Raw genomic sequence first — 24266 nt, forward strand, 5'->3', positions numbered from 1 at the left:
CAGTAAAAAATACCCTACACCACAAAAAGTCAAAACATATTAGATAACTTTTCATTTCATGAATAGACTTCTAAAAATAAAGATTTAGGGGGAGGAGTCTATCACTGTGATTCCATTTTTCTCCTCCCATGTAACATTATTAAGTGATTCATTACTCACAATTTAGAATCTATAAATGACCGAACTAAACACTGATCCTTTTTCACTGTGATATCATCATTACAGCTGGGAGATACCACCTGAAATATAAAATAATGACAGATTAATTCCTATTTCCCTTTCTCAGAAAAAGAACATTTTTAAAAAGAACTCTGGATCCCTTAACTTCTCAAATGGATTATTTCACAAGAAACAGCTTCACTGTGAATAGCTCCCGTTATAATTACTTATGAAAGAAGATCTCCTTATATTTTTGTTTAGTATATTAGTTTTCTACATATTTAATTTATCCATAGTCATTAGATTAAAAAATGATTAATGAACTATAAATTAATATGTGGCCAGCACTTTCAAAATATTAGAAGTATTATAAGCTAAATAATAATTCATTTATTATCCAAAAAGTAAAATGATCTGTGATGAAAATCTGGCATATTAAAATTTTTAAAATATATGTGGATCAGGATCTATTTTTATTTTATTTTTTGAGACAAAGTCTCACTCTGTCACCCTGGCTAGAATGCAGTGGCATCAAAGTAGCTCACTACAACTTCAAACTTCTGGGCTCAAGCAATCTTTTTGCCTCAGTCTCCCAAGCAACTGGGACTACAGGCATGTGTGCACCACCACGTCTGGCTAATTTTTTCTATTTTTGGTAGAGACGGGGCCTCACTCTTACTCAGACTGGTCTCAAACTCCTGAGCTCAAGTGATCCTCCCGCCTCGGCCTCCCAGAGTGCTAGGATTACAGGTGTGAGCCACCGCACCTGGCCAGGAACTACTCTTAAATCAGGATATTTGTTTTAAAAAAACACCAGTTATCTTTTTACCAGGTCACGTACAATTTTTAGTAATTAAAACAAAGAAAATATAAACAACTTTTAAAAATTCTTTTACTTTGAAAATAATAAACATTTAAACAGTATCATTAAAAAATAATCTCTGTATACTTTATAAAACTTCAAACTTTATATTTAAAAAAAAATTAAAGTTTCTTAATAAATTACCAAAATGTACCTGTCTCATACTCCCCCTGATCCTAGCTACTCTGCTACAATCTAGCACTGTTCGCATACCTTTATGCAATGATGGAAATGTTCCATATCTGCACTGCCCAATACAGTACCAATGAGTCACATGGGGTTTAGCACTTGAAATGTGGCTGATGCAACTGAGAGCCTGAATTTTTAATTCTATTTAATTTTAATTAATTTACATTTAAACTTAAATAGCCACATATGGCTCATGGTTATCATACTGAAAAGTGAATATCCAGATAATTAAGTATTCCTGGCAGTCACATCAGCTGTCTTAACAACAGATGGAAGCAAATGGTTTTTGTTTGTTTGTTTGCTAGGTGCTAGTAACATTAGATTAATAATAAAGTTATGCCTACCCTCAAGGAGTTTATAGTGTAATAAAAGGGCAAACGTTAAAATATATATAAAAAGAACACAATGGGGAATAAGTTCAGTGGGCACAAAATAATATGAAAACACATAGAGGAAGATTTAATCCAGCATGGACAAGGAAAAGGTGTGGCAGCAAAAGCTTAAGGTAAGTCTTACATGATGAGAGTAGGCATCACCCAAGGTCTAATTACCTCACCTGTGAACTACTCTAATGGCCTTCAAATTGATTCCTGCTACCTCCAGTCTTTCCAACAATGGTCCAACATATCACTGCCTCATTAACATTCCTAAACATGTAGCTCAAGTAATAGCACTCTTCTACAAAATTCTCTGCAGAATTATGTCTAAATTCCATAGATGGACTTTTAAACACCCTTCTGCCCTTGATTCAAATTATCTTTGCAGCCATATTTCCTATTATTCCCCTACCTGCCTCAAATATTTAGCTAAAATGGATTCCCAGAGCAAATGGTTCCATGAATAAACCTTTTGGTTTTTCTGATTTACTTATTTCGTTTTTTCTAAGAAAGTCCTCTAGTGAATCTGTCTACAAACTTTAAATCCTTCAATGCTCAGCTCAAAAGCATTTGCTTCATGAAGGCTTTCTGTATTTTCTTCATATAAATGTCATCTCTCAGACTAAGAAGTCCTAATACTGAACATACACTATTTTTATATTATAGTTACTTGGATTATTCTCTGCATTAGACACAAAATCATCAGAGGTAAGAATGGTGTCTTATCTTTTATTTTCAATATCACCTGACAAGTGATATATCTGTTGAGTAAATGAAGTTGTTAAAAAAATAAAAAAAAAGAAATCTTGGCAAACTATGATCTGATTATTCTGAATCCAAATCCATTTACTTTTCTGCCTATATAATTGAAAAGATTCGAAGGATTTTCAGGATTTTCCTATGTAAATTTATTGTCTAGGAACTGAGTAAAAATACATTTTACATGTACATAGAAAGCTGAAAAAAAATGGCTTCAGCTCTTAAAAGAATTATAATCTAATTGGGGATATATTTTGTGCCACAATTATTGGAGATAAATGGTATCAAAACTCAAAGAAGGAGCATACTTATGTTAAAAGTGTTTAGAGGAGACCCTACAGAGAAGGTAGAACTTGAGGCGATCTTTATTTGAGAGGGAATGAGAGAGAGGAGGAAGAGGAAGGGAAGGAGGAGAAAAGTGGAGACAGGCTTCAGCAAGTATTTTTGATTCCTCTCAAGAAATAATTGTCTATCTTTTCTTATACCTTCTCTATGTGAGCAAAGATTAGCTTTCTCTACCAACCCACTTAAGATTTGCCATTTCCAAATCCTTCTTTAAAATCTGGGTGAACCCTTCTTTTTCAATATTCCCTGCCCTACTCCAGTATATACCAACTTCTTTTTAATTAACTATAGACTCCTTAATTACTATGTTGTGTGTATAGTAAGCTTCTTGAGGGCAATGTGTTGCAAGTCTCATACTTCTTTCTCTTCTAAGAAACTCGGAAGAAAGATGAACTCACTACAGATCCTCAGTAAATACTAATTAAGACGGGGGTAAAGGCTTACACAAGTGAAGTATCTTACATAGGGGGCAGTTAAGAACAAACTTGAGTTTACACTGAAAATAGCAAGTAAACTAAGAGCTGGAGATGGCCTCTAATATCTACTTAAAGAATGCAAAATTGATTGATTAGGCAGATTCAGTAGATCTTTAAAAAAAAAATGGAACTATCATGATTAAATCAATATTTAAAAAAAATTTCTCTACAAAAATTAGTTCTGGAAAATTAGTCTGAATCTAGCAAAGAAAAATTGTAAAAATCAATTTAAGGGAACCCATGGTAATAGGAATAAAGTAAAAAGAAGCCACTGCACACATTTTGAGGGAAGAAAGGAAAGATCTCAATAAACGGTTATAGAGAATTAAAGAAAGCAAATAACAAAAGAAGACAATGAAGTATTCTGGACGTGACTATGACTGCTCAATTTTTAAATCTCCAATAAAGTTCAAATTTGTTTGATACCTTTTTTTTTTTTTTTGGAGACAGGGTCTCACTGTGTCACCCAGACCGGAGAGTTGTGGCAAGATTATAGCTCACTGCAACCTAGAACTCCTGGGCTTAAGTGCTCTTCCTGTCTTAGCCTTCCAAGTAGCTGGGACACCAGGCATGCACCACCATGCCCAGCTTTATTATTATTTTGTATTTTTTTTTGCAGAGATTAGGTCTTGCTATGTTGCCCAAGCTGGTCTTAAACTCCTGGCCTCAAGCGATCCTCCCACCTCAGTCTCCCAAAGTGCTGGGATTACAGGTGTCAGCCACTGCCTGGCCCAATACTTTCTAAGTATTTTAAATGCTTTTAAAAAATCCATTTTAGCTGGTCCAATAGTAGTGGGTTGTCAGAACTTATTAACATTAGTGTCACTAAAGCTAGTATACAACCCCCTACTGCTAAATTTGACTAGCTTAAAAAAAAATCCATTTTAAATAAATATTTACATGGTTGAGTAACCTTGCAAAGAAACATTACTTACCAAAGCAGGATACCATTCATTCCTCTCAGTTGTAGATACCACGCTTACAACTTTTCCTAATAATTCATCATTGAGGCGTCGCTTGTCTTCATCTTCCTCTTCACTACTTTCTTCTTCCTTTTCATCTTCGGTACTGAAAGTTAGAATAACTTGATCATTATCCTAACATAAACCATTATTTGATACAGTCAGAGTGGTGTGAATTTAACATGGTCAATTCAATTCCTAATGCATTACCCTGCAGTAGGAGCCTCTTCATTCTTGTAATTGAAGAGATGAATACTTCCTTTGCCTCACAGAAGTACACAGTCCTGAGCTGTCTATGGTAACTCTGAGTCCACTTCACTAGATCAATGAGTACTTGGACTTAGGCTCTCATGCCAATCACCAGCTGGGACAGAAAAGCCTAATTACACCACCATTAAGTACTTACTGTGCCATATATTTTTTTAAATAAAAGATTGCCCTTCCATTTTTATGCCAGACACTAGATAACATAACTTTAACTTTCTAACGGGCTATGAAAATATCTCGTTAAAACACATATGAGGGTTTATTTAGGTAACTTATCTGGAAAACTAAAGTTTACCCTTAAGTATCAACAACATGGATTTTTAATTTTAAGAGCATAGTTTTTTTAATGAGTATGTACTGTCATTTGAATTTTTCTTTTTTTTTTTTGAGATAGGGTTTTGCTGTGTTGCCCAGGCTAGAGTACAGTGGTGCAATCATAGTTCACTGTAACCTGGAAATCCTGGGTTCAAATGATCCTCCCACCTCAGCCTCCTGAGTAGCTGGGACTACAGGCATGGCATGCCACCCGGCCCAGCTAATTTTTTTGTGTGGAGACAGGGTCTCACTGTTGCCCAGGCTGGTCTTGAACTCCTGGCCTCAGGCAATCCTCCTGCCTCAGCTTCCCAAAGTCTGGAATTACAGGCATGAGCCACTATGCCCAGCTAAATTCTTGATGAATACATACTGAATAATGTGACATCTTCTTGAAGATATTACTAAAGTATGCAGAGCTATTAACGTTTATTAAATGGCTCAAAACCATTTAGTTCCTTATCTTTTTATGGTTTTAGTCCTTTTCCTCACAGACTTGTGAGCTATCAACTCTACCACATTGCTTTCCTTATTGTCTGCATCTATTAATCCTTCCTATCTTTCCTTACAAAACCTCTATTTACCTCTTCAAATCTGTTGCACTCTGAGAAACCAGATGACTCAACTTGTTAAAATTGAGGACACTTTCAGTAAAAGTCTATTGAATTAGCTTATGAATAAAATACTGGATGTTAATGATTTATTAAATATATATCACATACTAAGTACTTATTATATACTGATAAATTTATATACATTATCTAATTCTCACAGAAACTGGCAAGACATTTATCATTTCCATTTTCCTTAGCTATAAACTAGGAATAGTATAGGTTTTTATGAAGATTAGAGTTAATATATGTAAATGTACTTAACTTCAAAGAAGTTGTACTTAACTTCAAAGAGCTTGAGTAATTTTCCCAAAGTGACAAGATTTAGTAAGTGGCTGAGTTGGGATTTCTATTTAGGGTCCTCAGAGGTTTTTTATTACTTTCTGATTTGCAGCTTAGGTATTATTTGACTTTGCCATCTAAAATCTTCATTATGTACTCCCCAGTAGCAATGGGTACATATAATACCTGGATCTTGGTTTCTGAATATTATTTCCCACTAAAAGGAATCAGGGACCCTTATAAAAACAGCCAAATCCAAGGCTGGGGCATAAAAAGATTAATATGAGCCTAGATCATCTCATCACGCCAGAAAGTGAAAAAGTACTGAAGAAATGGTGAAGACATATCAAAAGCGCACAGAAGCCAGCCTGGAAAGGCTCCAATTGGCTAAATCTGGGACAACCTGAGCAACAAAATGAATTTTGTGACAATGAATTATAACCTATTACATAAAATTAGAATCCATAAATCCATTGTGATGATTAGGAAAAGATTTTCATTATAGTTAAATGACAACTAATAAATGTAGCAGGAATGAAAAATTAGAAAATCATCATTTTGCTATCATAATACTACTAACTGATTTAGGCACAAATTATCAGTGGATGATAAAACCACCAAAGGAAAGTTTGGTAAGAAGAGGATATTTAAATAGTCTCAAAGTATCTCTACACAGATTATTTATGAATTACAAAGGGAATAATGGTAACTATGGTAACTCTGAAGTTCAGAAATTTGGCAGATATCACCTTAACCAGGTGATCACAATTAATATCAACAATTATGGGACAAACTGATAACATGCACTTCTTGATGTGCCTGCCTTAAGGAAGACAACACTACTTATTACAGTATTTCTGTCAAAAATGTATAACCTGAATCTAATAGTGAACAATCGGACAAATCATGTTAAGGAATAGTCTACAAACACTCTTCAAAAATATCAATATCATGAAAAAGAAAAAAAGGCTAAAGAACTTTTCCAGATTAAAGGAGACTGAAGAACCATATAAACTAAATGCAATGCATGATCTTGGGTTGGACTCTAATAAGGGGAATAGTGAATGCTATAGAGGCTATTAGTGGGACAATTGCCAAAATTTGAAATACGGACTATATATTACTAGCTATTAATAATAGCATTCCATCAATGTTAAATTTTCTGAATTTGATATTCATTCTATGATTATGTGAGAGAATCTCTTTGTTCTAAAATACATAAAAGTAAAGTCATCATACTTGCCACTTCCTCTAAAACAGTTCAGCAAAATAAAATCATTATAAAATTGAAAAATAATAATATGTATATATAGAGGGAATGATATAACAAATGTGTCAAAAAATGTCAACAATTAGTGAAGCTAGATGAAGAGTATACGGAAGTTCACTGTATTATTCTTGCAATTTTTAAGTTTAAAATGTTTTCAAAATAAGAAGGTAAAAAAATCCCCACATATACTCACTTAAAATAGGAAAATCATCATATCAATTAAGGATTTAGGCAAAGTAACTTAAAACAAACAACCTTTTTGAAAAAGGTGGTGTGATAATTCTTGGGCAAAGTAATGGGAATAGTTAAGAACAAGGTCTGCTCAGAGTAAAACATCTACTCTAAGGATACAAGATGCTATGGAAAGATTACCCAAACAAATTTAGCAAATCTAGGAAAATCACATGTTTAATGTTGTAATAATTATATTGTAATGACACCCTATATGAAAAAACTCACACAGGAAGAGAAGACCTCCTTCCTCTGTTTGTCTTCTTTGCAATTACTGGAGTTCCAAAATGCTCTGGATTTGTTAATGGAAGCTGGTCAAGTGTCTGGATAAGAAACAGATTAAATCACATTTTATCTCTAGATCAGTAGCTGTTGTTTAATCCAAATAGTCCATCCATGTCATCCTACCTCACTCTCTGCAAAATGTCTCTCCCCTTTCAGGCAAAGCGAGGTACGTCTCAGTGTTCTCTCATCACCATCATCAAACACTACAATAAGCACAAGATATTACAGAATTTATGCATACTAATTAAATAACTTAATGGCACAGAATGCTATTAATTAGAGCTTAATATTTGTAAGAACATTTGTTAGACATTTTTCAAAACCTTTTCAAATGAGTATACCACATTTCTCATTCTGAGCATACCAAACAAACACAGGTTAAATGGTTGCCCACAACTGCTTTTGCTTTTTTGATTTCTATCACTTCAGAATGACCGTAACTCATTAGGAACCTAGTCAAAGCAAAAATATTAAATTACCAGTAATCCTAGAAGAATGAGCAAAAACCTGATTTTAAAAAAAAGAAGTATTATGGGTTTTTCCACAACAGTTATCAAAGGAGTACCCCTAATTTTCAGAAACTGTTTGACTCCTAGTAATGCTGTGGATTATTCCACTGCTTTTACTTATTTGCGTGATAACCTACCATAATAGAAGTACTGGCTACCAAATCCTAAAGTCTTAAAATTCAAGTTCTTTCTTTTGCTAGAAAAGGATATAAGTAGTTTAGAAATTAAGGTTGAAACACGGAAACATCAGAAAGATACAAAGTTACAAAGTTTATTTTTTAAAAAAATGCTCTTAGAAGATATCTCATTACCCAGGGTTATGAAGAAATAAAAGACAGAATCCTTACCTCAGATACTTAAAATGCATATATTTAGTCAACAATGTTTGTACATCTTATGAAAAGAATATATTCAGAGGAAAGCATGTTACACAAAAATGATTAAAATTTAATCCTAATTTTCATAATTCAAAATGCTTTTCTATTCTAACAGAATAATTTAGTATTAATAAAGGGAAATTCTACATTACTTTGATTTAATAATATCTTAGAATCTTTTAATTGGTTACTTATATAATTATAATCCTGAATTTTCTTCTTAAAAAAAGGATGTCTTATTAGCAAACACTTTGTCATCAAATCATATACTTATTTTTAATGACTAAGTTTTTAAAAAAAATTATATAAAAGCACTCAATATGTTCAATATTTATCTATTTCAAGCAGTTCTTACTCTTAGACTAAAGATATCTAGTTTAGGTTCTCTTACACGCAGGAAATAATGTAGAGAAAATTAAAAGATCCTGAAGCACATATTCAAAGTACCATAATGACTCCACAAAAGCGCTCTGCTATACACTGTCACTGATTCAGAAACTGATGACTACCTACAGACACAATGACAGGATAAAACAAAACATCTTCCATCAATTATATCACTGATCTGTACTTGATTAATAGTGTCCTAAATATTTATATCAAAATCATGATTCATACAGTGTCATCGAGTCTAATAAATAATCCACTGTTCCTTAAAAATTCATTGAAATTATCACAAACCAAACTTAAAAGCATTCCTCTTGTTAGTATTAGTGTCTGTAAGATTTCATAAAGAATAAATGGTTCCAATTTTCCTTAATGCCTACAATACCAAATATGGTGACAACAGACATACACACACACTTAAACAGAGGTGTGAGGAGGGAAAATGAGAATGTAAAACCAATATTGTCAAATTTACATAACAAAATCTTTTCCATAGTGTTCTATCATTAATCAATGGCAGCCCTAAATCAAAATGTTCTGATGAAAAATTTCAACAATTTCCTTAGTACAAGATTTTTAAAATAATCACTTTGAAATTAAATCAGATTTTTGAAGAGAAAAATTCATTTCACTTCAACATACTTTATCATGGATAGAAATAAAGTAAAAATCAAATGATTTCTCAAAAGGGTATTATGGGACAAACAACTATTTTATAATTTTACTCAGGAACAATTCCAACTTCAAGTCAACAAAAAGGTTTAAGTTTTGTTTTTTTAATTCACAAAACTATACAAATATATGTACTTGAGTACTTTATACATTTGTTAAGTCATGTAACTTTTTAAGATTTTCTGAAAGACAAATAGAAAACTCAACGTTGCATACTTATATGATATCCCTAATTACCAAAACCATGAAAAAGCTCCATCTATAAGAAGCTTCCTCTCTAACTTCCATGTTAGAAGTATCATTTAAAAGAATACAAAATTTGTAGGAACTGAAGAGTGATTTTATAGCATTTTTGGTAAGAGTGAAATAATTAACTGCTGTATATAGTAAGTTTACCTTCTTTTTAGTTCAGACTTACACTACAGCAGTCTAAGAGAAAAAAGTCAGCCTATAAGGATGTAGTGATTCTACAAAATGTCTTATACTTGCCAAAAATGGCACTTGAATAGATTATTCATTGAGTGCAACAGAACATGCATATGAGCCAAAAGTAGTATCTCCATTATTATATTAGGCATTGTGATGGTTAATTTTAGGTGTCACTTGACAGGATTAAGGAATACCTAGAGAACCGGTAAAGCATTACTTCTTGATGTGTCTATGAGGGTGTTTCCAGAGACTAGTGTGTGAGTCAGTAGACCAAGTAGGGAAGATCTGCTCTCAATGTGCACTGGCACCACCCAAACAGCTGGAGGCCCAGATCCTCTCTCTCTCTCCTAGAGCTAAGACACTCTCCTCCTCCTCCACTTGGACAACAGAACTCCAGGGTCTCTCACCTTGGGACTCTGAAACTTATACCAGCAGTCCCCCAGATTCTCAGGCCTTTGGCCTGGAACTGTGAATTACACCATACATTTCCCTGGTTCTGAGGCTTTTGAACTTGAAATGAATCAAGCTATTGGCATCCCAGGTCTCCTGCTTGCAGAGGCCTATCGCAGAACTTCTTGGCTTTCTTAATTACCTGAGTCAATTTCCCTAATAAATATTCCGTAATATCTGTATCTATCTTATTGGTTCTGTCTCTCTGGAGAACCCTAATAGAGATTTAAATACTAAAATCTATTTAGAGGAAAATGACAAAGCCAAGATCTCACAGTAAACTAATCATAAACAAAATAGACAAAATAATGCCAATGCAAACAAATATACAAATCCTAACCCTCATCTGTTAGAATTCAAAGAAACAAAAAGAAACAGGGATCTAATGAACTACTAAATATGAAAGCTCCAGCTCCCTGTTATCAAAGCACTAATAGATACTGGAAGACAGTAAGATAACATCAACATAAATTAACTTTATCCATAAACATAATTGGCCATCATTTATTAAGCTTCCACCATATTCTAATCCTCATAACAGCTTCTGCAAGGTAGGCATCACTATCTTCCTTTTACAGATAAAGAAATTGAGAATGAGAAGGTTAACCAATGAGCTACAATTTAGTTAAGGGGATATCAAAAGAGATAACAGCTTTAAAGCAGAAGTATAAAACGAAGACTGAGGAGGAAGTCAAGAATTCTGATTTTGGAAAAATAAGTATCATTATTGTTATATCTGTGTATAGCAGTTATGATTAACAGAATTCTTTGGATAATGAAGTAAAAATTTGAAAATTAAAAATAAATGTATACTAGGTAAAGCAATATTTTGACAAATGAAAATAGTATATATAAATGGTATACATGTTTTGAAGTGTGTATGCATTGTGGAATTGCTAAAGAAGCAAATTAACATGTGCATTACCTCACATGCTTATTTTTTTTTGTGGTGAGAACACTTAAAATCTACTATTAGCAATTTCCAAGTACACAATGTATTAACTATACCTACCACGTTGTACTATAGATCTCCTGAACTTATACTTCCTGTTTAACTAAAATTTTGTATCATTTGACCAACATTTCCCCAATCCCTCACCACTCCTAACCTGCCCCAGCCCCTGATAACCACCATTCTACTCTCCTCTAGGAGTTTGACTTTGTTATACTCCACATATAAGTGAGATCACGTGGTATTTGTCTTTCTGAGATTAAATTATTTTCACTTAGCATAATATCCTCCAGGTTTGTCCATGTTGTACCAAATGACAGAATCTCCTTCTTTTTCAAGGCTGAATATTATTCCACATAATATTCATTGTGTATATATAGCACATTTTCTTTATCCATTCATCCACTGATAAACACTTGGGTTAATTCCATTTCTTTGCTATTGCAAATAGTGCTATAATAAACACAGAGAGCAGATATTTCTTTGACATAACTGATTTCATTTTCTTTGGATGTATACCCAGAAATGGGATTGCTGGGGCATATGGTAGCTCTACTTTCTATTTTCTGAGAAGCTTCCATACTGTTTTCCATGATGATTGTACTAATTTACATTCCCACCAATAGTTGTGCACAAGTTCCCTTTTCCCATATCCTTGCTAGTACTCACAATCTTTTATCTTTTGGATGCTAATACCCGCTCTAACAGGCATAAAGTGATATCTCATTGTAGTTTTAATTTGCATTTCCCTGATGATTACTAGTGTTGAACATTTTCTTCAAACACTGTTGGTCATTTGTATGTTTTCTTTTGAGAAACGTCTATTCAAATCCTTTGTCCATTTTTTAATCAGGTTGTCTTCTTACTACTGAGCTGCTTATATATTTGGATATTAACCCCTTATCGGATGTTTGGCTTGCAAATATTTTCTTCCATTGTGAAAACTGTCTCTTCACTGTGTTGACAGTTTCCTTTCCTGTGCTAGATAGAAGCTTTTTCGTTTGACATAATACCATTTGTCCATTTTGCTTTTGTTGTCTGTGATTTTGGGGTCATATCCAAAACATCATTGCCCAGGCCAATGTCATGGAGCTTTCCCCTTATGTTTTCTTTCTAGTAGTTTTAGAATTTCAGCTCTTAAGTTTAAGTTTTTACTCTTTGAGTTGGTTTTTGCATATGGTATGAGATGAGGGTCTAATTCCATTTTTCTGCATGTGGATATTCAGTTTTCCCAACACTTTATTGAAGAATCTGTCCTTTTCCCATTGTGTGTTCTTGGCAAGTCTGTCAAAAATTAATTGACCGTAAATGCATGGATTTATTTTGGGGCTCTATATTCTGTTCCATTGGTCTATGTGTCTGTTTTTATACCAGTACTATGATGTTTTGATTACTATAGCTTTGTAGTGTATTTTGAAATCAGGTAGTGAGATGTCTCCAGTTTTGTTCTTTTTGCTCAAGATTGCTTTAGCTCCAATAGTTCTGTTACTCATAGAAACATCTGTGATAACTATTGAAGTCCCTCAGCAGCTAAGATTAAAAAAAACTCCAGGAATCTGGAAACTTAAGAAATGAACACTCAAATATATAATTACATTAACAAAATATCATGAGAATACTAAGTCTTATGGAAGGCCATTTAAACACTGGGATGATCACAGCACTCACTAAACTATCCCAGGACTAAATAAATTTCTTTGTAGCTTAGCACTTTTTTCCTTAATGAACGATTTTCTCGTCAGTGGAATAAACACCTGGTTTTGAAAACATTTTGTGGTTGATTTTGGGTAAAACATTTTTGATAAAAGGGTTTGACTAAATTAAAAGCCTTATAAGCCTGTAGCACATTCTACAAAATTCAGTAAATTCACTGGTTTAATCTAATTTTCCTCTAGAGGAGTCTACTCAATTTAACTTAGTACTTCCACAAAATCTGATATAACTAATGTTCAAAACAATAACTATAAGGCACAAAAAGCCTGAATCTTAAGAAGCATTTATTATAAAAATATTATACAAATGGCAGAATAAATTTTAGTGTTAAACTCGACATGTGATGTGTGTATGTACATTGTATATGTAAATTACTAGAATTATTGGCATTTTTTTCTTTACATTTTCATCATTTTTCAAACATGTTACTTTTATATTACAAAAAGGCAAAATAAGACTACTTTGAAGATGTGTCATTGACAGTTGTATTTATCAGCAGTTAATGGCAACATTTTAAGTGGAGATATAAATGCTAATCCTAATTTTGACAACTTTTGAATGACTGAACAGATAACACACTTCCATATGTTATAGATTCCTTATCTTAAATCCAAGGATAAAAACTATCAAATGGCTGGGTGCAATGACTCACACTTGTAATCCCAGCACTTTGGGAGGATCACTTGAGGCCAGGAGTTCAAGACCAGTCTGGGCAACTCAAGACCCCGTCTCTACAAAAAATAAAAAAAAACTTGGTGGGACCAGGTGCGGTGGCTCATGCCTGTAATCCTAGCTCTCTGGGAGGCGGAGGCAGGAGGATTGTTTGAGCTCAGGAGTTCAAGACCAGCCTGAGCAAGAGCGAGACCCAGTCTCTACTGAAAATAAAAAGAAATTAGCTGGACAACTAAAAGTATACAGAAAAAGTCAGCCAGGCATGGTGGCGCATGCCTGTAGTCCCAGCTACTCAGGAGGCTGAGGCAGGATTGCTTAAGCCCAGGAGTTTGAGGTTGCTGTGAGCTAGGCTGACGCCACGGCACTACATTCAGGGCAACAGGGTGAGACTCTGTCTCCAAAAAAAAATTAAGTGGGCATAGTGGAATGCACCTGTAGTCCCAGCTCCTGGGGAGGCTGAAGCAAGAGAATCACTTGAACCCAGGAGTTGGAGGTTGCAGTGAGATATGATCATACCGTTGCACTCCAGCCTGGGCAAGATCCTGCCTCAAAAAAACAAAAACAAAAACAAAAAAACAACCCTATCAAATGAATAAACTATGTTAGGAGGCACTGTTTTATAATAGGAAGAGAAAATATTTCTAATGCTCAAAATGAAACAAAACTCTGAACTGGAGCTATTCATTGTTCAAGATTAAAGGGCAAGGTTATTACATTTTAAAAACCAAGTCATATTAGATCCATAATCTTTCTCAAAATTAGTTATTCAGATATAACAGAAGAGAAATTTAATGTCTATCTTACCTAAGGAGTTACTATCACTGATTCTAATGATAACTTTAGATAACTACTGATCATCAGTCCCATTTGATCTAAAGCAGCAATGTGGTATATTCTTTTGTTTCATTTTTAATAATCTGACATAATTTCAGGTATCTCATGAAACCAAAAAAGGTCATGGAGGACATTAATACTTAGTGTAACTTTCTGATTCTACCTATATAATACTTTGCTAGGAATTAGCAATCCAGAAAAATTCCAGGAAAGAAATAGGGAGGCCGGGCGCGGTGGCTCACACCTGTAATCCTAGCACTCTGGGAGGCCGAGGTGGGCAGATTGTTTGACCTCAAGAGTTCGAGACCAGCCTGAGCAAGAGCGAGACCCCGTCTCTACTAAAAATACAAAGAAATTAATCGGACAACTAAAAAATATATATATAGAAAAAAATTAGCCGGGCATGGTGGCACATGCCTGTAGTCCCAGCTACTCGGGAGGCTGAGGCAGAAGGAATTGCTTGAGCCCAGGAGTTTGAGGTTGCTGTGAGCTAGGCTGACGCCACGGCACTCTAGCCTGGGCAAAAGAGTGAGACTCTGTCTCAAAAAAAAAAAAAAAAAAAAGAAATAGGGAGTAGGCACTCAATAAAAGAAAAATATATAATCGAAAGTTCATGACCTGTGACAGAACACACATTTCCTTTTGCCATCTTTTTAAACCAACTAGTAATTAAGATCACTGTACTCTGATCATTCTTTATGTGGTACACATCCTTCAATGTCCACATGTTCCTTATAGCAGGGTACTATATTAAGTATTCTGAAGTGAACAGTACCTCTCAAAATCTTAAACTTTTATAGATCTTCATGCATGTATGTAAAAAATCTTTAATATTCTGAATCTGTCTCCCAAATAAATCTGTTTCTCCCTGTTTTCCTAAGTGTGTACTACCTGCTTCAGAATCACCCAACATCCTTATAAAAAGATTCTTGTATTGCCATCCCCAGAACGACTATAAAGGAGAGGTTCAGGGTCTTCAAATTCTCATTTTTCTAAGCAAGCACCAAGTGATTCTCATGTACACTAATGCTTGATACCTCAACTATATGCAATTAGAATTCTAAAGCTCTTTGAAAACAAGAATCATATTCATTGGAAGGACATGCAACATAAATAAAAAAAAAGAAAACAAGAATTATACAATTTCTTCTGTAATCACCCAACATAGAAAATGACCACAGAGAACGCTCAGTAGTAACATGTTTTTAGAAACACTAAAATGCCACTTACGTAGAGGACAGAGATCACTACTCATAACTGAATAATTACTCTATGATGCAGGAACCCAGAATGTGAAAATCTGCAAGGTCATGCTTCTGCAGAGCACAAGCATTGTACCAGTAAAGCTTCACAAGTAATGTGTAAGTACAACCTTGATAGTGACTATAATATGGGATAAATATTATTATAGTATTTGAATATGCATATTATTTTCCCATGATTCTACACATACTAACCAACTCCTATAATTGTTACCAGTGCTTTATTTAATATAGCAAAATTATATTTACCTAATCTCTAAGAGTTAACATTAAGTTTAGTTTTTAAATCTCTAACAAATATCACTAGCCACAAGTGAGCTTCCTAAAAACACGTAGTTCAGAATAATAACACCATGTGAACCAATACCAACTTCTAGGAGGTCCAGGAAGAATAAAATAGGTTGGAAGAAGTAATTACATACAGCAAATTGCTACTACTGATAGAAGCCACAAGACACAGGGACTATAATTTTTAACCAAAGCATATTCCTCACAGATCTGAGCATCAGATTGGAAATGAATGATTTTTATCCAAAGCAACAAACCAAGTAAACTAAAAGTAAACCTAAATGGTCATTTCTTTTCCTTCTACAAGGAAACCACACTATAATTACACCTCTTAAACCAACACATAAATGTAAAAACCAACGATGTTATAGGTGTCCAATGTAAGACAAAGGATTGGATGTTATCCACAGGGTTGTGTAGTTTGAAAGTTCTGAGAGGAGATTTGGAAATGTTACCTTTTGTTTTTTCCATCAATGTAATGACAGCAACTATTTAAGTACTACTTTTAGGTTTTAACTTACATATATTATTACACTTGTTGCTTCTCACTACAGTAAAGCTTTTTAAAGCTAGTATAAGCTTATGCATGGAATGTTAAGAATGCATTCAGATTAACAGCATCTTTCTTAAAAGCTGTTAATAAGAGAGCCCATACTGTATCAAAAGTCAAAAATTAAACTACAAGCACCTGGTCTTGAGTCTACTAAGGTCAGATTCTTTTTAGTTCATAAATTCTGTGGCAACATCTACATTACCCTTATATAAAACATGCAGCAATACAATAAGATTGCAACTATGCAATTTTAATTGCAATTATAGAAAAAAGTGAAAACATCTATTTATAATACTGTTTTATTGACTTTTCCTATTAAAAAACAATAATCATAGAATCTAACTTTCCTAAAGAAAGTTTTTCTAAAGTGATGTTTTCCTAAAGAAAAACATCAAAATAACCTAAAACAGAAGTAAATTTTTGAATGAAATAGACACAAACAGCCAAGTTACTTTAAGTGATAAATATTTAAGTTACCTGCAGAGCATCATTAAATTTTAGCTAGTTATATCCAGAAAATTGACAGGAAAGAATGCATATTTCTCTGCCAACACAATGATTTGGTGTACCCACAAAACAGAGGTATAGGCAACCTCCAAATCAAATCTATATATTAAATTACTTAACTACTTACCCACGGTATACCAACTAGCATCTGTCAACTTGCTGATAATAGCTTCCTGAAAAGATCCATCAGAGGTCCTTGTTTCAACAATAGCCCCAACCTAAAACATGAAATCCAAATTTCCTTACCAAATTTAAACAAATAAACCAAATCACTCCCACCAACTATATGATCTGGGTAAGAGAAATAATATAGTACTTATGATAATTCTACCTTATATTGGCTTAGATCTTTATCACTCATACACATATATTCATTATGTAATTTGAGCCCCAGAACACTTTGGCAAAAGTGAGGTAGCTATTATTACCCCTACTTTACATATTGAAAATTGTGGCTTGGAAAGAGAAAATAATTTGCAGAGTCAAGGATGAGAACTCAGTCTCTTAAATCTTACTTCAGAGCCTATTCACTGTATCGCATTGCCTTCAAGAAAATTAAATATAAAATCCATAAAACCATAGACAACTAAAATAGCCTCAACTTTCATAAAAATATTCGATTTAGCATTTGTATCTAAGGGACCTTTTAGGTAAAGGTTCACCTGGAGAGAGAAGGATGGACCAGTTGACCTTCTTTCAGCTTCCAGACCTTTGTATATCAGATATTAACCGAAGTGGTACTCTGACATAACAAAGATTTATTACATAAACAAATGGCCAGAAATGGATGGAAAACATAATATAGGTATTCATAAAATTGAATTATAAAATGAACATAATTTACTTGGTAAATTAGAACAACAGAAGATTCAGTATATGATACTGTATATATCTTAGCAGGCTAAACATCACCTCAGATACAGCAACAATGTAAAAAACAAAGTCAAGTATTCAGTCCAAGAATTTAAAACAAAAGGTGAGTGAAAATTTAACATGTTTGTATGTATTAACTTTCCCTTCTATAAGATGTTTAATATTCTAAAACTAAGAATACAGCCATTGCAATATCATAATTTATACTAACTATACAAACCCCTCATTTGTATTTTTGTTTTCTGATTAAAATCCTTATAAAATTTTAAGTGTATGTACAAATGTAAAATTGATGGTCAATTACAGTATGAATCTATGATTATTTTAGATTTTAAACTGCACAACATACGTACTCTTAAAGGACCCTTTACTTGGTCATCTTGCACCAATTGTGTAGTATTATCCTGTTTTAGGAGTACCTGAAAAACATTTTTGCATGATAATTTACATGTTACTTTTAAAATACATTTATAGTAATGCTGTAACAATAATGTCTTTAATCTATGCTTTCTTATCACCCTGTGGTTAGGTCTAGTATAATACTTACTACATTGTCTTGTATTTATGTTTATTGTCTCTCTCATTAACTGTGACCTCCTTGAGGGCTGGGGGCCCTCCTTCATTACTATATCACTAGTGGTTAGCAAGTGTCAATGCATATTACAGCCACTTAATAACTGTTTACTGAATGAACTACAGAAGATTTATAACCTGTAGTTATTACCGTAAAAGCTTAAAACTGTTTTTATTGCTTTTTATCAAGTCATAAAACGTTATGATTGTCACCAAGTATATAAAAAAAGTATCAAACTACATTGTCTATATGACAGGTAAACAAATTAAACAAATTGAAATCAGAACTCTTTTACTCCTTTATAAAGTAAATGTGAACAATAATCATGATATGTAATTCTGTGTTTCTTACAAACAAGTGCTCCTTTCTACTACACATCCTCCCAAATAAACAGGGTAACCATCCATAATAGAGCAATTACCCAAATAAATAAACTCAAAAATCTAGGTAATGAATGTATGATAAGACCTCCTAAAACAATCATGGTATTGATTTTTAAAAAATTAGAAGCACAATACTAACAAAAAGTTAAAATTGTCAAAGAATCCCAAATAAATATTGAACAATCAAATCCTATAGTTGACACAGTAAAAAGGCTATATGAAATAAGAAGTGAATGTCAAATGACATCCTATCTAGCTAAAAATACCCAAAGAAAAGCTTCATCGGCAGATGAAAATTTGTACAGAAATGTTATAATAATCACATATAAATCTATTTATCTACCACACGAATCGCATTCCTCTAGTTCAACAGTTCTCAAACTTTAACATGCATGAGAAACATATGGAGGGCTTATTAAAACACAATTACTGGATCTTACTCCCAGAGTTTCTGATTCAGTAGGTCTGAGGTGTGGGCCTGAGAATTTGCGTTTTGAACAAGTTTCCAGGTAGGGCTAAAGCTGCTGGTCTAGGGCCATACTTTGAGAATCACTGCTCTAATTCATTGATACATCCAGTCAACAAATTTTAAGTATCCACTATATATCAAGCACTACTCTAGGTGTTAGGCATAGAATCAGATGTTTCCTCCTTTCACAGTGCTTAATTCTTATAGGAAAACATCAGATATATAAGCAAATAAAGCAAATTTTGCAAACTGCAAATTCAGTATGATCCAGTAATAATAAGAATGATAGTAATGTTATAACAGACCTCAACGTTAAAAATGTTTATAATAAGCATGGATTACTCTGGTATCTAAATACAAAGTGACAAAGACTATTAAAAATATATAGGAAAATTACTAGAAGAAAACACAAAAAATGCTAATAGTTATTTCTGAGAGGTGAGCTATGGACATTAATCCATTTGTACTTTTCTATGTTTCCAAATACTGTATGGAAATCAGTTAACCTTTTACTGGTCATAAAAGCATCTTAAAAATAAAATTATTGAATCATTTTTATACTGTCTCAAAAACATAATTCTCACTGTATTGTTCTAATCACTGAAATTTTCTCTACCTGAACATTGTATTATGAAAGGGGAGAAAATAGTTACAGCCTAAGTATGCTACCACAAACAAGAAAGATCCAAATGATAGGAAGTATCAGGAGCATGGTATTTTGATAGAAGCATTTTAGAATAATTTCTCCTTCTGAGTTCTTTATTTCTCAATTCTTAATGTGCCTTTTCTATAAGTTTAGTATATAAGTGCTTTCACACAGTAATGACTCAACAAATAAAATGTTGATTTGCAGTCTCCCCCTCCCTGATTCTCTTCAATCCAGAGTTAATAAAACTGTTACATCTTAAAAAAAAAGAAAAATTACCTTAACTTTCACCAGCCTTTTCACAGTCTTAATCTTGGCCTCACAGAAGGCACCTCGGTACTTGGCACTGACATCAGTTCCCACTGTCAGGTAGGCAGGCTCATCTGCTGCCTGATGAAAGGAACATAAACCATGAATGTCGCTATTATTCCTACACCAACCTCAAGTCTCATTATAAGGTTCTGTATTTAAAGTAATAAGAACATTAAAATTATTTGCTTATTAATATAATTGATAATTTGAAAAATACCCCTAAAGCAAACACTTTATTAACAATCTTTCATTTCATATACTGATGTCTTGATACTATGTTTTAAAGTTGTAATTAGAAATTATCAGTAAGGAAATATAATAGTGTTTTTTCTCTATATACAAAGTGTTTAAAAAATTCTATAATTTATATAAGAAGTGGAAAAATAAGAAAAAAACAGAAAAAGTATCTCATAGTAAATGCTTATAAAACTACATTATTCATTTATGGCCTCCCCAAAATTGTTTTCAAGTTAAAAGAAATATTGCTATTAACACTAACGATAATTAAATGTTTATTGCTATAGCTACATAAAAGCAATATTTTTAAATACAATGTAACTGTACAGATAAGAAATGAAGCCAACCCTTTTGATTAAAAAAAAAAAGTTAACATTTGGAAAATTCATAGTCTACAAGCTGCATTTGAAAAATTTAAGTCTGAATTCAGCCAATGAATGCAGATATGAACCAATAATTCAAAAGTCGTAGGCATACCTAGAGTTTACCACACTAATCTTCTTAGTATAAAATATAAGCTTTACTAAGAAATGTCTACTTTAAGAAGATGGCCATGATCAGAATGATACTTTGAAAGATGTGAGAAATGTCATTCTACCATTCATTTTAATCTTGACAGTAACAGGATGATTGCTACCTCAATCTGTCATTGTGCTTATTTTTTTCAAAAGTTAAGTGTAATCATACAAGTTCAATTCAACATTGCTATGGGTAAAGGCAACAATGTACACTTTAGAGACACATTTTTAAGTAGAAAACAATTTTTCACTTTCCAATAAGTTTTCCCAAGTAATATTAAAGAAGGTTGAATATGTCACTTCACTTCAAGAAAATAGGAAAACAAGAGACAGCTTTGGCAAATGCTGTATTTTAGAGCTTCATATACTGAAACAGTAAGAAGACAGGAATCAGGTACCTTTTAAAGTCATTGCATTTACAAACAATGTAAATCGAAGAGGAATACATTTGGCAAGTAAGTATCTAACCTGAAACATTCCAATGGCCACAATACTCTGGAATGCTTCCTTTCTCTTTAAACATCCACATGTGTTCGCAGTTGTTTTGAGAAGAATATATGTATATATGTGTATGTATACACACACACACACACACACACACACACACACGCACATACATATATTTTTAGGATGGGTATATGTTTTAAAATATTTACCATAAGGATTTAAGTAGAACTAAGCATTATTAGTTTTAGATTAACTTCAAAATTTTAGCCAGAGAAGTTGACGTTATCCCCAGAAAAAATGATACTTTCCTTATCCAATCCACATATTCCCTTAGAAAATCTCATTGGCACTGGAGAAGAAAAAAATTTTCAAAAAATCCCCCAAAGAACCAAAGCAGGACAAAAGCTTTACTTCTGCAGAGGTTGCTGCCAACACAGGAAGTGTTTAAAAATACTATCCGAATGGACAATTGAAAGGCTGCACCAGCCTTTCCAAAGTGCTAACTGCTACAGAGAGGGGCTGAACTGACTGCATCTAGACACACATATCATTTCTCACCCATTCAACACGTCCTCGATTTCTGAAAGTGCTGCTGAGTACGGAAATCAATTTTGAATAGCAAAAAAAATGACATTTCACGGCACCAGCCTCAAGACTGGCAGTGTCCAGGGCACGAGGATCAGGGCAGCGTTGGCTCCACTTACCTTCATTTTTATTGGTGATCTCTGGGGTTCCAGCTCAACGACCTATCTTCGCTGTTGCTAGAACCATTGGGGAGGGGAAAGACAGGCACAGAATCAGTCAACAGCGGGGAGCGACGAAGGGAAAGAAAGTAAACAAATGCCAACGGGGAGGGGCAGAACCCTCAGCAGGCAAGGGATAAGACCCCCTCAGTGGGCAGCCAGGACGCGGGAGCTGAGGGAGCAGCGAGAAGCCCACGCGCGCGTAAGGGCAGCCCGTTCCGCCCCGGAGCTTGCCAGCGGCCCACGGCGCCCCCGCCTCGCTGGCCACTTTGACCTGGAATGCTCAACTCGGAGCCCCAGGACAGATCGCTCTGGACAAGAGCAGGGCGCCGTTTGGGCTTCCCCAGGTCCGCCAGAGAGGCGACCGCCCAGCCTTTGCTCGGCCGCCCTCCGGATACCCCGACTTCGGCCCGCGCCCCGCCTCCGCCGCTCGGCCCCCTCGGCCCGCCCCGGGCCCGCGGTGGCGGCAGCGGAGTGTCACGGCGCCATTGCTCTCCCTCCTTCGCTCTGCACCATGTCAGGAAGGAGAAGCGCTCCTTCACCCGAAGGGGCAGGGGCCGCGGCCTTCAGCAGGGAGCTGCGAGTGCTCGGGGAGACCCGAACGGTGGAGGGGACAGAGGGAGTGGGGGTGCGGGGGGGAGGAGGGGAGGTGGCCGGACAGGGTGTGGGAGGGGAGGGGAGCCGCACAGCGGCAGCCACCGCCTCCTCCCCGCGCCCGCCTCAACTTTTTGTACAGCCCAGAGAGGTATCAGCCCCCAGCCCCTTGGGTCCTGCCACGGACTCCACAGTGGAGGACGCGCCACGGAGTCGGGGGGGCCGGATAGTCCAAGCTGCCCGCTCCTCACCCCGCGGAAGCAAACTTAGCGGCGCGGCCAGCCCCACAGCCATTTTCCCGGGGAACCTGGGGAAGCGGACGAGGAGGCGGCTGCGGCGGCGGTTCCTGCAGTTGCTGCCGCTGCTCCACGACTTGCCCCTTCCCCTGCGCTCGCTGCACCACTTGCCCAGCATCCCCCTCCCCACCTCCAAAGCTTCCAACTGCACCGGGACCCCGGGCAGCAGCACCAGCTGCTACTGCCGCTTCGTCCATTCAGTATTCCGCGCTTCCTTTCTCCCCACCTACCAACAGCGGATGAAGTGCGTGCTGTCAGCTCCTGAGTCCTCCGCCCCACTGACCCCCGGGGGCCCCCGTCCTGGCAGCACCACTCCCGGCCGCGACGGCAGTTCCTGCGCCGGGTTCCCCACTCGCCCCGATTTACTGCCACAATCCACCAAATAACAAGCTGTTGAGCAGACTCGCTTCTACACGAACTCCTATTGGCTGCTCATGACGCCGAAGAGCTTCGGATTGGACCTCGCTACCTGTCGTCCTCATTGGATGTAGCTCTGAAACTTCACGGATTGGTGCGAAAAACAGCAGGTAGGACATCCTCCACTTATGATTGGCTTTCTCCGAAGACCAACGTTATTGGAGAATTGGGTATTGAGTAAGCAAGTCCTCAGAAATGATTGGTAGAGACGACTCCGGATGTGCTTGACTGAGTACTGATTGGTCAATTGAGGGGTCAGGAAGAGCAGTTCGGCGCGACGATTGGCGGCGAAGTGTCCCATGGAAACGGAACCCAGAACTGCAGCCAGGGGCTTGCACGGGGGCGGGGCAGGGTGTTTCCAAGGCGCTTGCGCTAAACCGCTTCTCGGCGCCATTTTGTCTCGGCAGCGGTAGGCGCAGCTCTATCGCATTTTATGCTTCTGGCGTGAAAGGAGCGGAGTCCTTATCCGGTAGATTTATTTTAGTGGGGCACCCATCCACCGTTCTCTCCAGGACAGCACCTAGTCCTAGTCGGAGGAGTCGCAGAGCTGTCAAAAAGGTCAGTTGGAGGCTATGATTGTCCGATTGACTGGGGGGATGGCGCAGCTCTATCGGCACCGGCACCGGAAGTGAAGGGGCCGCGGGCAGCCATGGTAAAGTGAGTGCTCCCTGCGACGGGGTGGGGGGAAGGGGGCGGGATGAAAGGGGGCGAGGCTTCCTCTCCCGCCGAGAGAAAGAGAAGGAGGCGGGGAAGACATGCAAGTCT

The 24266-nt window shown here is 36.0% G+C and overlaps 1 protein-coding gene across 1 annotated transcript in view; it reads right to left on the bottom strand.

The window, feature by feature from the left end:
* The window catches only part of ARID4A (AT rich interactive domain 4A (RBP1-like)), a 67280-nt gene extending 43867 nt beyond the window's left edge, over positions 1 to 23413 (bottom strand). The window contains exons 1-9 of the mRNA XM_012663837.1: positions 23315 to 23413; positions 22156 to 22212; positions 20217 to 20327; positions 18219 to 18284; positions 17120 to 17210; positions 7511 to 7590; positions 7331 to 7425; positions 4103 to 4235; positions 160 to 239 (exon numbers count right to left, since the gene is read on the bottom strand). Coding sequence (XP_012519291.1) covers positions 160 to 239; positions 4103 to 4235; positions 7331 to 7425; positions 7511 to 7590; positions 17120 to 17210; positions 18219 to 18284; positions 20217 to 20327; positions 22156 to 22161 — 662 coding nt within the window. The 5' untranslated portion in view covers positions 22162 to 22212; positions 23315 to 23413. The remainder of the gene's footprint in view (positions 1 to 159; positions 240 to 4102; positions 4236 to 7330; positions 7426 to 7510; positions 7591 to 17119; positions 17211 to 18218; positions 18285 to 20216; positions 20328 to 22155; positions 22213 to 23314) is intronic.
* Between the last annotated feature and the right edge of the window lie 853 nt (positions 23414 to 24266).

This window comes from Propithecus coquereli, unplaced genomic scaffold (genome assembly GCF_000956105.1).
Source record: "Propithecus coquereli isolate 6110/MARCELLA unplaced genomic scaffold, Pcoq_1.0 Scaffold83, whole genome shotgun sequence".
Lineage (NCBI taxonomy): Eukaryota > Metazoa > Chordata > Mammalia > Primates > Indriidae > Propithecus > Propithecus coquereli.